The sequence below is a fragment of the Pelobates fuscus genome, chromosome 1 (genome assembly GCF_036172605.1).
Source record: "Pelobates fuscus isolate aPelFus1 chromosome 1, aPelFus1.pri, whole genome shotgun sequence".
In the NCBI taxonomy this organism is placed as follows: Eukaryota; Metazoa; Chordata; class Amphibia; order Anura; family Pelobatidae; genus Pelobates; species Pelobates fuscus.
Genome location: NC_086317.1, coordinates 395,004,761 through 395,016,885, shown reverse-complemented (window position 1 = coordinate 395,016,885; position 12,125 = coordinate 395,004,761). Strand labels below are relative to the sequence as shown.

Genomic DNA, 12,125 nt, shown 5'->3' with positions numbered 1-12,125 from the left:
AGAGATTCAAATAATAGAGTAATAATATAAAATATGACATATATCAAATGTGCTCAGAAATGGTGGTGAGTAGTGTACACTCACATTTGTAGGAGCCTTTTTTGGAAACAGGCTCTAAACAAGTGGGCTTCTGTGCCTTTAAAGTGTCAACACTACCTTCTTGGACAACTGTATAACATACTCTTGCAACAGGGGCAGAGAAAAGAGACAAAATGGAAAACAACCTTGGTGTAATATCATATATATTACCGTGAGCACTCAAAAATAATGTAGCACTTACCCCTTAATCTACCGGGGTACCATAAGTATATGTCAAATAAACACAGAAAGAGACACAAATAATAGTGCAATAATATAAAATATGAAATATATAAAATGTGCTAAGAAATTGTGGTGAGTAGTCGACACTCACAATTGTAGGAGCCTTTTTTGGAAACAGGCTCTTCTGTGCATGTAAAGCGGTAACACCAACTTCTTAGACAACTGTATAACGTACTCCTCCAACAGGGGCAGAGAAAACAAAATTAAAAACAACCTTGGTTCAATATCATATATATTACCATGAGGTATACTATTTTTAAGGATGTATGTTCACCTTATTAGGAGCCTATAGTATCCTGGCTCCAAGTATTATAGGTATGGTGTCCCTTCCCTTCTTTTTTGAAAATCCTTCTAGACCCAGGATGCGGTGTAAGAGGAAACCAACAGATATATGCAGAATAATCAAATGTATTAAAACAACAAATAAAAAGCATAAAAATAGGATAAGTAACAAAAAAAGGCTCCTGCAAATGTTGTCCACTACTCACCACTATTTCTGAGTACATTTTATATATATCATACAATATTGCACTATTATTCCCCTTTTTGTGTTTATTTTACATATACTTATGGTACTCTGGTGCATTATGGGGCAAGTGCTTCATATCTTAGGTATTTTATTTTTTGTGGAATTTAAGGGGATGTCCACAGAGTGTTTAAGCTGCTGTTATTTGATAAGTTTACACTATTTAATTAGACGCCAATTGTATATTTTTGTTCTGTGTTTACTTTAAATGGTAGATTGTGACTTATCTTTTGGCCACTGCAGCCTTACATTCTACTTGAAAGACAAGCTTACTCCGACCCTCCAGACAACTTCATGATATATGCTTTGCTTTCAGAATACATAGTTACATACTAACCTTACTCCATATACCCTTACTCTTCTCATATAACCTCATGACAATGTAGACAATATGATGGTTTATATTGTCTATATTCTCCTCTGTATTTGGGGGCTTGTGATTAGTATCTCTAACCACATCTAGAAGACTGACACAGACATGGCTTCATCAACAAAACTGATTTAGAAATATTTGTATTGTCATCACATGTTTTTTTTTATTATTTATTTATAATTTTTACCTTCTTTTGGATCAACATTTGAAATCTAGATGTGTGAAAGGTTGAACATGAAGACTAATTTTCAAGTTGAAGCATATGATAGCTTGATATTACATGCCTTTCTGTCTTTCATCTATCTATCTATCTATCTATCTATCTATTTATCTCTCCATCTATCTAGCTATATATTTTTATGTCTATCTATCTATCTATCTATCTATCTATCCATCTATCTATCTACCTATCCATCCATCCATCCATCCATCCATCTATCTATCTATCTATCTATCCATCTATCCATCCACCCATCTATGTATCTATCTATCTATCTATCTATCTATCCATCCATCTATCCATCCACCTATCTATGTATCTATCTATCTATCTATCTATCTATCTAGGGTATTCTTACCTACATAATTTTAAGAGCACCAATACTAAATAAAAAATGGTATACTAAGACATTTGGGATTTTGCAATTACTCTCAGTATATAATATTTGTTTAGATGTTGATACTATTTTTATTAATGAAGGAAGAATACAGTTGGGAATCTAATCGGGTAGGGCCTGTTTAAACGCTCAGTAATGGCACAAAGACTGCGACTGACAAATATGAGTAGCCAAGACAGATGATATAGATGACATTTATGTTCATGAGCAACAGGTTAACGCATAGTCCAGAAACACCACATATCTCACCTGTATTAGTAAAATACTTTAACATATAGTGAGACTTAATGCTTTGCTTAACCAGTTTTCATTTATATATTTCTGAACTATTTAAAAGTTAATGATACTTGACCCTCCATAAAGGAAGCTCAGCATATATAATTTTTATAACAAAATTCTCCAAATGCCTTAGCAAGGGTGTACAGTGCTCAGGGGCTAGGGAAGAACATTTTTTACCTCTAGGGCTTTTCCTCTAATCATCAACGTACCCCTAGCAGGGACCAAATACATACTAAAAGAATGATAGACTTTAGAACATGACTCCTCATAATGTTTGTCATAGCCAGTGCCAGAAATAGGATCATTATCAATCCCTGTCAGTGCTCCTGGTGAAGTCTTTACAAAAACTAGAAAGACACTCAGCGTGTTCGTTAATGCAGTGCATGGGATCAAATTAGAATGTGCTCTTCTTTAGAAAAGGGTTCTACTTTAGCATGTGCTCTACTTCAGGAAAGGGATTTCTTTACTTTATTTAAAAAACTGGATTGGAACAAAGTAGCATTGCAATACACGGGGAACTGCTGCACATTGCTCAAATTGGAGCAATAAGGAAATGAGAAAAAAAAATGGCACAGACGATAGACAGACAGACAAACCGACAGACAGACAGACAGATAGATAGATAGATAGATAGATAGACAGACAGACATAATATTTCTATAACCAATAACTAATATGTTTGTACTTTAAAATATTATATTTTAAAACTATCTACTTAAGGCAAACACATAAACCAAATATCTTTGTATTATTATCAAAAACATAAGCAAGAAAAGTGTCAGCTACCTCAGCAGATGTCTGAATGCCCATATAATGTGAATGCCCATATAATGGGTCTTTTCATAACAGAAAGCCCACTGAACCAATAAAGGCTATTTTCAAATCTGACATTTTTATTAGATAGCTTTGAGCAATGCGTAATGTAAAGCTGTTGCATGGCTGACGAGGAATTAATGATCAGGTCAAATTCAGATATACCTTTCGTTTGTGTTTCATCTCTGGGACGGTAAGACTGGGAAGAAAAAAATATCTTACCATCTGTTTATATAGCATTGGCACTTTGCCGGCTTTTATAAAATAAGGAGTTTTGTCTTATCCCAATAAAATCAAGCCCCGAACTTGAGACGGATACTCATACTCACTTAAACACAGAAACACACAGAAACACACACACATATTATGTCTGTCCTGTGACTTTGCTTCCGGTGTTACAGATTTATTTTACAATGTACCGCAATTAAAGACGTAACAAGAAAAATGCTCAAGGCAGCAAATGCAAGAACGCAAAACCGTCAGAAATAAATAATAATAATCTTCAGTGCATTACTGAAGTCACAGATACACTACAAATAAATACTTACATAAATAAAGAGAATATAAATTGTAAATGGAATGCGTGATACAACAGAGCATAGCTAGAACACAACGATACAAACAGCAAAGCAAGAAACGCATTAACAAGAAAAGGGCACAAGCTCCATAGCACAGTGTCTATAAAAAAATGATATTAACTTAAATCAATATAAAAATAGGCAAGTGAGTCACAGAACAAAAAACTTATATGTAGAATATCACGTGACTAAATGTTTACACTTTTTAACTCAGATGTTTGTGTAAAATATTTAATATATTTATGGTCTACATTTTTATCATCTGCTTCTTGTTCATTGACACATAATGGCTATTGCCTGAGCGCTTACATTTCTCCTAATGGTTGGAATGGTGAAATAGGGACACTTGGATCTTTTCACTAAACAGTAAGCTGTAGTTGGTAACTAACTAGTCAAGGTTATTGACTAAAATGTTAATTTCCAGAAACTCACAGTGAATTCAAAGTGAATTTCAAATTTAAGGCTGAAATAGTCAGAACAATTTGAGAATGAGTCAGATTCCGGGTAACTTTTCATAGGGTCAACTATTGCACTGTTTACAAAGAGGGCTATTGTTTAACATATGGGCCTTAGACCACGGGTCTTCGGCATGGCTGCTGGGTCCCAAATATTATTTTTGTTGTTTTACTCTATTGTCCGTTCTTGTATTTGTGTATTTATTAGTTTTATTTGCCTGTGCCAATCATCAATGCAAATACCACCAAGTGCCAATAATTCATGACTATCGATAGTTACATGCCTACAATATTTATTTATTTACAAAATATTTTCACTTTGAACTCACTTTGAATTTCCAGCGTTAGTAAATAACCCTGAGTAAAACGGACCAATATATAATGTGCTAAACCTGAGATGTTTTTAACTCTACTATTTCATACTAAATTTTATAAGCTGGATACAAATTCATCACAACTTGCTGTTTAGTGAACAGACTTTTTTTAGGCAGTGTGGTTCCAAAACAGGCAGCTTGCCAACAAGCAACGTTGAAACATGGTCCAATGCCAACTATTTATGTAAATGATCTAAATATGCATCATATAGCCTGTATAATTGCACTGGGCATCGTAGTGTATCTTTTACACATCAAACGATTTGTAAAGAAAAAATTATTGGTATTTAGGAAGGAATGTTTTTCTCTATTGCTATCTACGTGTGCATTATTTTTAAACATTTGTGAATATGGAAAAAATTAGTGGCCTGATTTGTGACCCACTAGGTGCTTACTCAATAATTCCATGATGGATAACAATATTACTTATGCTTCCTGTTTGTTCTGGGATGAAAACTTTCAAAACACCCTGGAAATCTCTTAAATTCAGATTACAAATATGAAATGGTGACTCTTATTCTTTGGGTGCAATGGGATTGCAAAAGGATTGTATTGGGATATTGTTCTACCGTGAATGTCAACCACTTTTTTGTGCTGTAAGATTTGCATGAAAACATTATGGAATGTCTTAAATAAACTAGTGGCTCTGGAGAAATGAAAAGTAATTGCAAATTTTAGCTCTAAATATCAAATTGTGGGGAAAAAAAACAATTTGAATAATTTTATGGCTTGGCTATTTTGATTTAAAAAAAATCCATTTCCCCGTACAATTCTCCATAGGTTTAGAAAATATCCCCCAATGGCTCTATAGTATGCACAATCACGTACAAACAAAAGAAAAAAGAAAAATCCAAACAGCTGGCTTCGGGTAGAAAAGATTGTCAGAAAAATTTAACAGGTATATTGTATTTTGTTGGGAAGTATAATCCGATTAGATGTTCTCACAATGTACTTGGGGTACTATTTCATTAGTGTTACTAGTGATAACTATTAATGACATGGCAGAGAGGTATTACTCGGAGGGAGGGAGAGGCCACCCTAAAATCTGTATCTACCCAGCTCGCCTGAAAGTCATCCAATGTCTTTGTTACCAATAAAATAGCAATTTGTAGAACTGTAACAGTCTCTTGGCAGAACATATGTTCATAATGCTACAACCACACAAAGAATGTTATCACATTACTGACGTTACAAGATTATTGTGTGTAGAGAACAAATAGCAGATACTCTCAGAATACAAACTAATATGTCAATGCACAGGCTGCACACAGACTGCTAATACTAACAGAAACCCCAACATTACAGTTTTATTGTATTTCCACCTGTAAGAATCAGAATTTTGAGCGTAAAGCAACAATTGTTAGTTTCACACGTACGTAAACTAATCAGAATTGATGGTATTTATTGTTATTGATTCTAATTGCTAGCTATGTCATCCCAATATGTGTTATACTGTCAAAGCATGTACTCAACCGTATGGGGTTAAGTTTTATGTGTTTTTTTGTTTTTACTTTTTTCTAGAATGGGGGTATTTGTGTTTGGTTTTACATTTGTTTCTAGTTTAAACGTGGGCCATGCTTTTATTTTACCTCCACGATTTCGATATTCGTATTTCGGAAGTATTTGTCACACTCCCTGATGACCTAAAGTACTGATAACTAACCTTCCATACAAGGATGGCACTTCTTAAGGTGATCAGTCAGTTTCACTGCTTTCAGATCATCATAGGTAACGTAACCCAAAATAATAGGGGCTTTGAGTCTGATTAACAAGAGAAGAGATTTTTTGGGGAGACTAGTAGACTTAAATAACTTAAAATAACAAGTACACTTGACTACAAGTCTGTAAGTTTGTACAAGGTGAATACGACTATCTCAGATCATTTTAAAGCAATAGGTCATCTTTGGCAAGCCAACTGTTCTAGATGCCAGCAAACCTCTGAAACGTACATGATATATAGCTCCCAACGATAACCAATCTTTAGTGGCAGATCTGTATAAAAATATTTACACTGAAAAATTATATATACATTGAAGATATATATATATATATATATATATATATATATACAAGGCTTTCTTAAATCTGGTTGAAAGTGATACTCAACTGCAACTGTTATAGTTCACCAAACAATATACGTTAGGCAAGGCCCCACACTATTCTTTCTTATTTAAATCATTGATATAGAAAGCTTACTTTTTTGTGGGAGTCCCATTTTCGCAAGACATAGCAAAGAGACCTATACATTCTTCTTCCCTTATATGTATATATTAATCAAAAAGTGTGTATATTGTAGTCTGCAGTGAATTTTTTTTCCAATCTCTAAATGAAAAATAGCTTTTGACCTAACAGTTATCTAACAATTGAAAGACATTATGATGGATCTAAAGTTCTAATAGATATATTTGACATATAATTTCTACAAGTTCCCTATACACAGAGTATATGTGAACTATACACTAGACCAGGGGTAGGCAACCTTCGGCATTAGAGATGTTGTGGATACATCTCTCGTAATGCTGGCAAAACATCAGGGGAGATGTAGTCCACAACATCTGGAGGTTGCCTTCTTATGCACTAGACAGATCCAATCATTTCTCCAAGAATTTACAGCTTGTCAGCATGATTCTAAATTTTAGATTTATATTGAATGACTTCATGCTTTTAGGCTGAATCACTCCTTTTGAACACCCTTTCCATTTTTATTAACGTGTTACTAAGCTAAAATGCAAAAAACAAACACAAACAAACACTAAGCAGTTCCCTATATGTAGCAAAAAGTCAGTAACTTGGGAATAAAACAATATAAATCAGGCATCAAATTATTTTTTGTAAATGGGAATGACAATGAGACAAATGCTCTAAAAACAATTCATCCAAAATGACTTATCCAAATACAAAAAGGTAAAATAAGGGTTGATACATGATGAGTTTTATATCACCTGTACTAGTTTCAAGTTCAACTATGAACTTAGTATGAAGAATGGATAGAAGCATAAATTATATATGTTTTGCACCCCTCCCTGTTACAGGTGCCTCATCTCCGGTCCCTATTTAGCCTTGTACTGCAGAGAGCCTCAGATGGAATTTTTTCCCAAGTAAGTGGGTTAATCTCATAAGAGCAGACATTAGACTGTGAGAGTAGGACCTGCCAAAGATGGGGTACATTGACGTTGTGGCAGGCTTATGCAATGTATGATCATATAATGTAACTAAATCCCCATCATTTATTTTTTTTGCCTAGATTAGGTTTTTTTTTTTAAAAAACTTTTAAAAACTAATAAAATCTGTCAACATTGAAGTTGCTGTTTAGTAGATAGGAGAGTGCGCTGGATCTTGTGTATTGTTTATTGTATATATATATATATATATATATATATATATATATATATATATATATATGTATATATATATAGTAAAATTATATAATTATATAATTACATACAACAAAATAGCCTCATAGACAAAGGGTTCTAAAACTCTGCTATACGTTCTATAATTGTTATAACATGGTACCCAAACACAGAAACCCCTAGGAAATAACAGTATAGATAAACCAAAAAACTCAACCTATGTTGATTTTATAAAGAATAGCTTTTAACAGTAACATTAATAGTCACTCAATTTGTGGCACTTGGGGTCTTCAAAAATACGTTGCATGTGTGGCATGCAAATAATAAGATTAAAAATGATTGAGTTGAAAAAAACTTGTCTGAAGAGCTCATGATTTAGGATATATTATGTACTTCATAGGACATCATATAGGAACTAAGTGTCCTACAGATATTGAAGAAGATACAGTAAGTGTACATGATGAAATGATAGTACACTAAAACCCTGGGATGTAAATATTGAGAACAGATTTTTATATATAAAATAAACAGTGGTTAATCCAATATTGTGCAATGCAGCATTGAAACAATCTAGATTACGTGAAAATAAATAAGCAGAAACTAATATGCATATATATAATGTTTAGATTATTTCTTAACTGTTTACCTGCCAATGTGGCAATGATACATGTCAGTCACAGATAGTCCATTTGATGCTAATGGTATAGTTTTAGATTATATTTTGGTTTTATAATGTGGCTAGAAATTCATATTGGGATGAGAATAAGTCATGTTACAAGCGTATCTATGAGAAGAATATGAAAAATCGTATTAATTAATAATTGATGTAAGTTGTGAATATAAATTATTTTCATGACAGTAAAAGCGAATATGTGCAGAGCAGAGAAATGAGTTTAGATTTAATATCATGTGGGTACTTTGTACTTCATCATATAAAGGCAGAATCACACTGATCCTCTGAACTCATTCCAATATCACACCATAATGTCAGAGTATAAACAACAGATTTTAAACTAAGCAGATTTTGCTCTGATTTGTACGCAACGTTTCTTATTCAGCACAGTATACATGACATATTTGTAATTGGAAGTAAATGGGTACACTTGTATCCAAAAGTTAACTGCATTCAATCGAACCACATTAAACACGAGAATCTATCTCTAGATTTTACTTATTGACCTTATAATTCAGGATAATTGTATTGTTTTGTGAAAACATTAGTACAATCCAACATATATTTTCAATCTTCTGTATGTTACTCACTAAATGCATTACAAGACAGAGGATTTATCCAGATCTGTGTACACACGCTATTAGATCACAGCATAATGTGTGCAACAAGAGTTAATACAAATGTATTTGAGGTTATTTACTAAACTTGAAATTGTAGACAATTGATAAGGAAATTGTAAATGCAGGAAAAAAAATATCAGAATCCTCTGATTCATCTGTTTTTCCAGATTTCCTATTTGGCCTAACATGTTTTCCTTTCCATTATCAGTTGTTCACAACCCCAGTTTAACGTATGACACCAAATGTCTACTATGGAAAAAATGCTTTTTGGATATTCCAAGATTTTGGGTTATAAAGCTACATTATAAATGTATGATTTGCAATATTACTTCTCCTTGATTAAACTACAAGTTTCAAACAGCACAGACATATATTGTAGACTGACTAGTCTGGTCTCTAGAAAATACAGAAAACTATTCTTACAAAAACAATAAAAAATAATATATATATTTAAAGTTATAGAGAGCAGATTGCTAAAACTAACATTTTTGTAAACATTTTTCCAGTTGTTGCTGTCCACAAGGGCACCCTTTGTACACCTTATGCAGTCAGGACTGCCCTGTGGGCCTCTGATAATGGTGTTTGATCGCCTCCATTTACATGCCAATGAGATTATACCCATCCCATTAGCATGCATTCTGTGTATTCAGTGATACCCTGTTTCTGGCAATAATTTATAAATTATAATAGAGCACCGGAAGGGAAATTAACTATTGGTTTCCCACAAGGCATACGCTACATTTTATTTATTTTCTTTCACGCTAAAATTCATTATTAGTTTATAATTTAATTTGCTTAATTCAAATAAACATTTTAGATAAAATATTCACATTGCATGCCATCACATTTAGTAATAAAATACACATAGTATATATATATATATATATATATATATATATATATATATATAGATATAAATATTCAAATGATAGATTGATCAGAGAGATAGATAGATTGATTGATGAGAGAGATAGGTGATAGATAGATAGATAGATAGATAGATAGATAGATAGATAGATAGATAGAAAGATAGATAACGGTATATGTTGAAATATTAAAATGCTGGAATCCTTGTATTCACTTATATTATTGAAATACAATAGAAACACACCATGTCTTAAGGGTATAAAGTTCAAATTTCTTCTGCAGATGGTTAAATAGATTTGCATGGTTTATTTTCACAGCAGATATATTTAGCTATTAATACTTGCAAGGAATATAAGATATCAGCAGCTGCTGCACTTGCTGGGTATCTCAGACTGAAATCATACTATTAGATGGATAGCCTGTGCATTATAGTACATGCTCACTTTTCATATAGTTCCAGGGCAGCTTCACAAATTGGGTTTGGATATTCAGTCTGGAAGTGGGTGTTAATAAGTCTCTTGTTTATACTGAATATACCCTAGCACACATGTCATCGTTTGCTGAATGCCAGTTAATTCTTAACTCATCTACCCTGAGCTCAGCATGTTTAGTCTGCTGTAGAAAAACAGCAGCCCACTCAACATAGGCTTCTGGGCAGTAGCCTTGCATTACCCACCTACTACATTCCAGTCTGTGCCTGCTTATTTCTTGTTAAACAGGTTTTTAATTATTATTTTTTTTAACATATATTTTTTTCCCCAAGCTTCTTTAAAAACAACACCGAGACTGCTTCAAAAGCATATCTCCCACACTTATCTTTTAACTCTCTATAAGTAAATTGATTCATCAACCACTTAACTGTCCCCTTACCTTTTGCAGAATCCCCTGGCAGAAAATGATAAATGTCCAGGTGAGGAAATCCATACTCTCAGGGAAGTGTGCAAGGCAAGAAGGAGGCAATTGGGATCTTCCTAGCTGCTCGGGATACCCTGTCCTATCCAGATAGTTTGGTTGCTTGGAATTAAACCTTCCCCCATTGATTAAGGTTGAGAAGAGTCAGAAGCACTGTCTACTGTGAAAGTGTAGTTAAGACAGAGGTAGGACTGAAACAGGAGTTCTTGGTAGGAGAGTGGAAGTAAACAAAGGATTGGGGGTAACTAGGGTAAGTATGAGGATATTTGGATTCTCCACTGGCTTTCAGGATGTATAAGTGTGATGTGATACAAGAGAAAGTCCATTGAGCCAGTTTCAAGGTCCATGGCCACCCCCAGATACTCCAGTGGTGGGGAGGAAAGACCCCCTCCCTTCATCATTCCCTATTCCTCCAATCCAGATAAGGATGGTGTTGGCTAACCTTTCTATCCCTCCCATCCATTCTGGAGCTGTGCTGTCTCCCAACAGTGCACACAGAGTTCCTGGACCTCTCTTGTCTCCAGCAACAGCGGTCACACTTTCTCTTAGCATTCCTTACCAACAGCGGTCAGAGTTTGGCAGGTCTGTCAGCCGCTGGAATAGCTGTGATATCCTGACAATCTCTCTGTGATGGGCTCAGGGTGGAGATAAGTACAGCTGCAATTACTGGCAATAGGTGGATACTGGTACCGGGGGAGATATGACAAACGGCATGTCTCCTGACACTAGCAGCACTCAGATATTTAGGAGATCATTATCTGCTCCCCACCAAAATCATGTGTTTTATTCAGTATGACTGAATATACTATGCTCCTCCGTATAGATCGAACTAATTCATGTATGAAGAGCATTCTTTAGAGATCTGCTACCCTGAATGTCAGAGCAATCTTAAATCGTTGTATTACTGGATGGATGGCTGGATGGATGGATGGATTGGAGGGAGGGGTGGGAGGATGAATGGATGGATTTGTTTGGGAAGGTGGGTAGGTGGGATCTTGTGGATTGACTAATTTAAATAGTGCCAGGATCCCAGGTCTGGCCATTATAGTAATACAATTATTATGAATTAATATTATACAGTCTCTGTATTACAAAGTACAATTCTGGTCAATGTTCTTAAAGTGGAACACTCAGCATCCATGGCGATCACTCAATTTAGAACGTTGACTCGGAGTTGCGCTTAGCCATAACCTAAGGGTTAAAGTCACTGAGCTAGGAGTAAAGCACCTCGCTAATATACTTATTGTAGTTTCAGAAAGTTTAGCAAAGATAGTGTATAGACACAGACATCCACTGACTGAGCGTGATGTGAGCTGAAACACTGTTAGCAGAAATATTTGAAGACAGCCTGCGTTTTCTTACCC

General features: G+C 34.4%; 1 protein-coding gene across 1 annotated transcript in view; it reads right to left on the bottom strand.

Annotated features, from left to right (window-relative positions):
• Positions 1-11,102, bottom strand: part of NXPH4 (neurexophilin 4) — a 237,671-nt gene extending 226,569 nt beyond the window's left edge. Inside the window, exon 1 of the mRNA XM_063444769.1 lies at positions 10,720-11,102. Within this exon, the coding sequence (XP_063300839.1) occupies positions 10,720-10,773 (54 nt within the window). The 5' untranslated portion in view covers positions 10,774-11,102. The remainder of the gene's footprint in view (positions 1-10,719) is intronic.
• Positions 11,103-12,125: the final 1,023 nt, after the last annotated feature.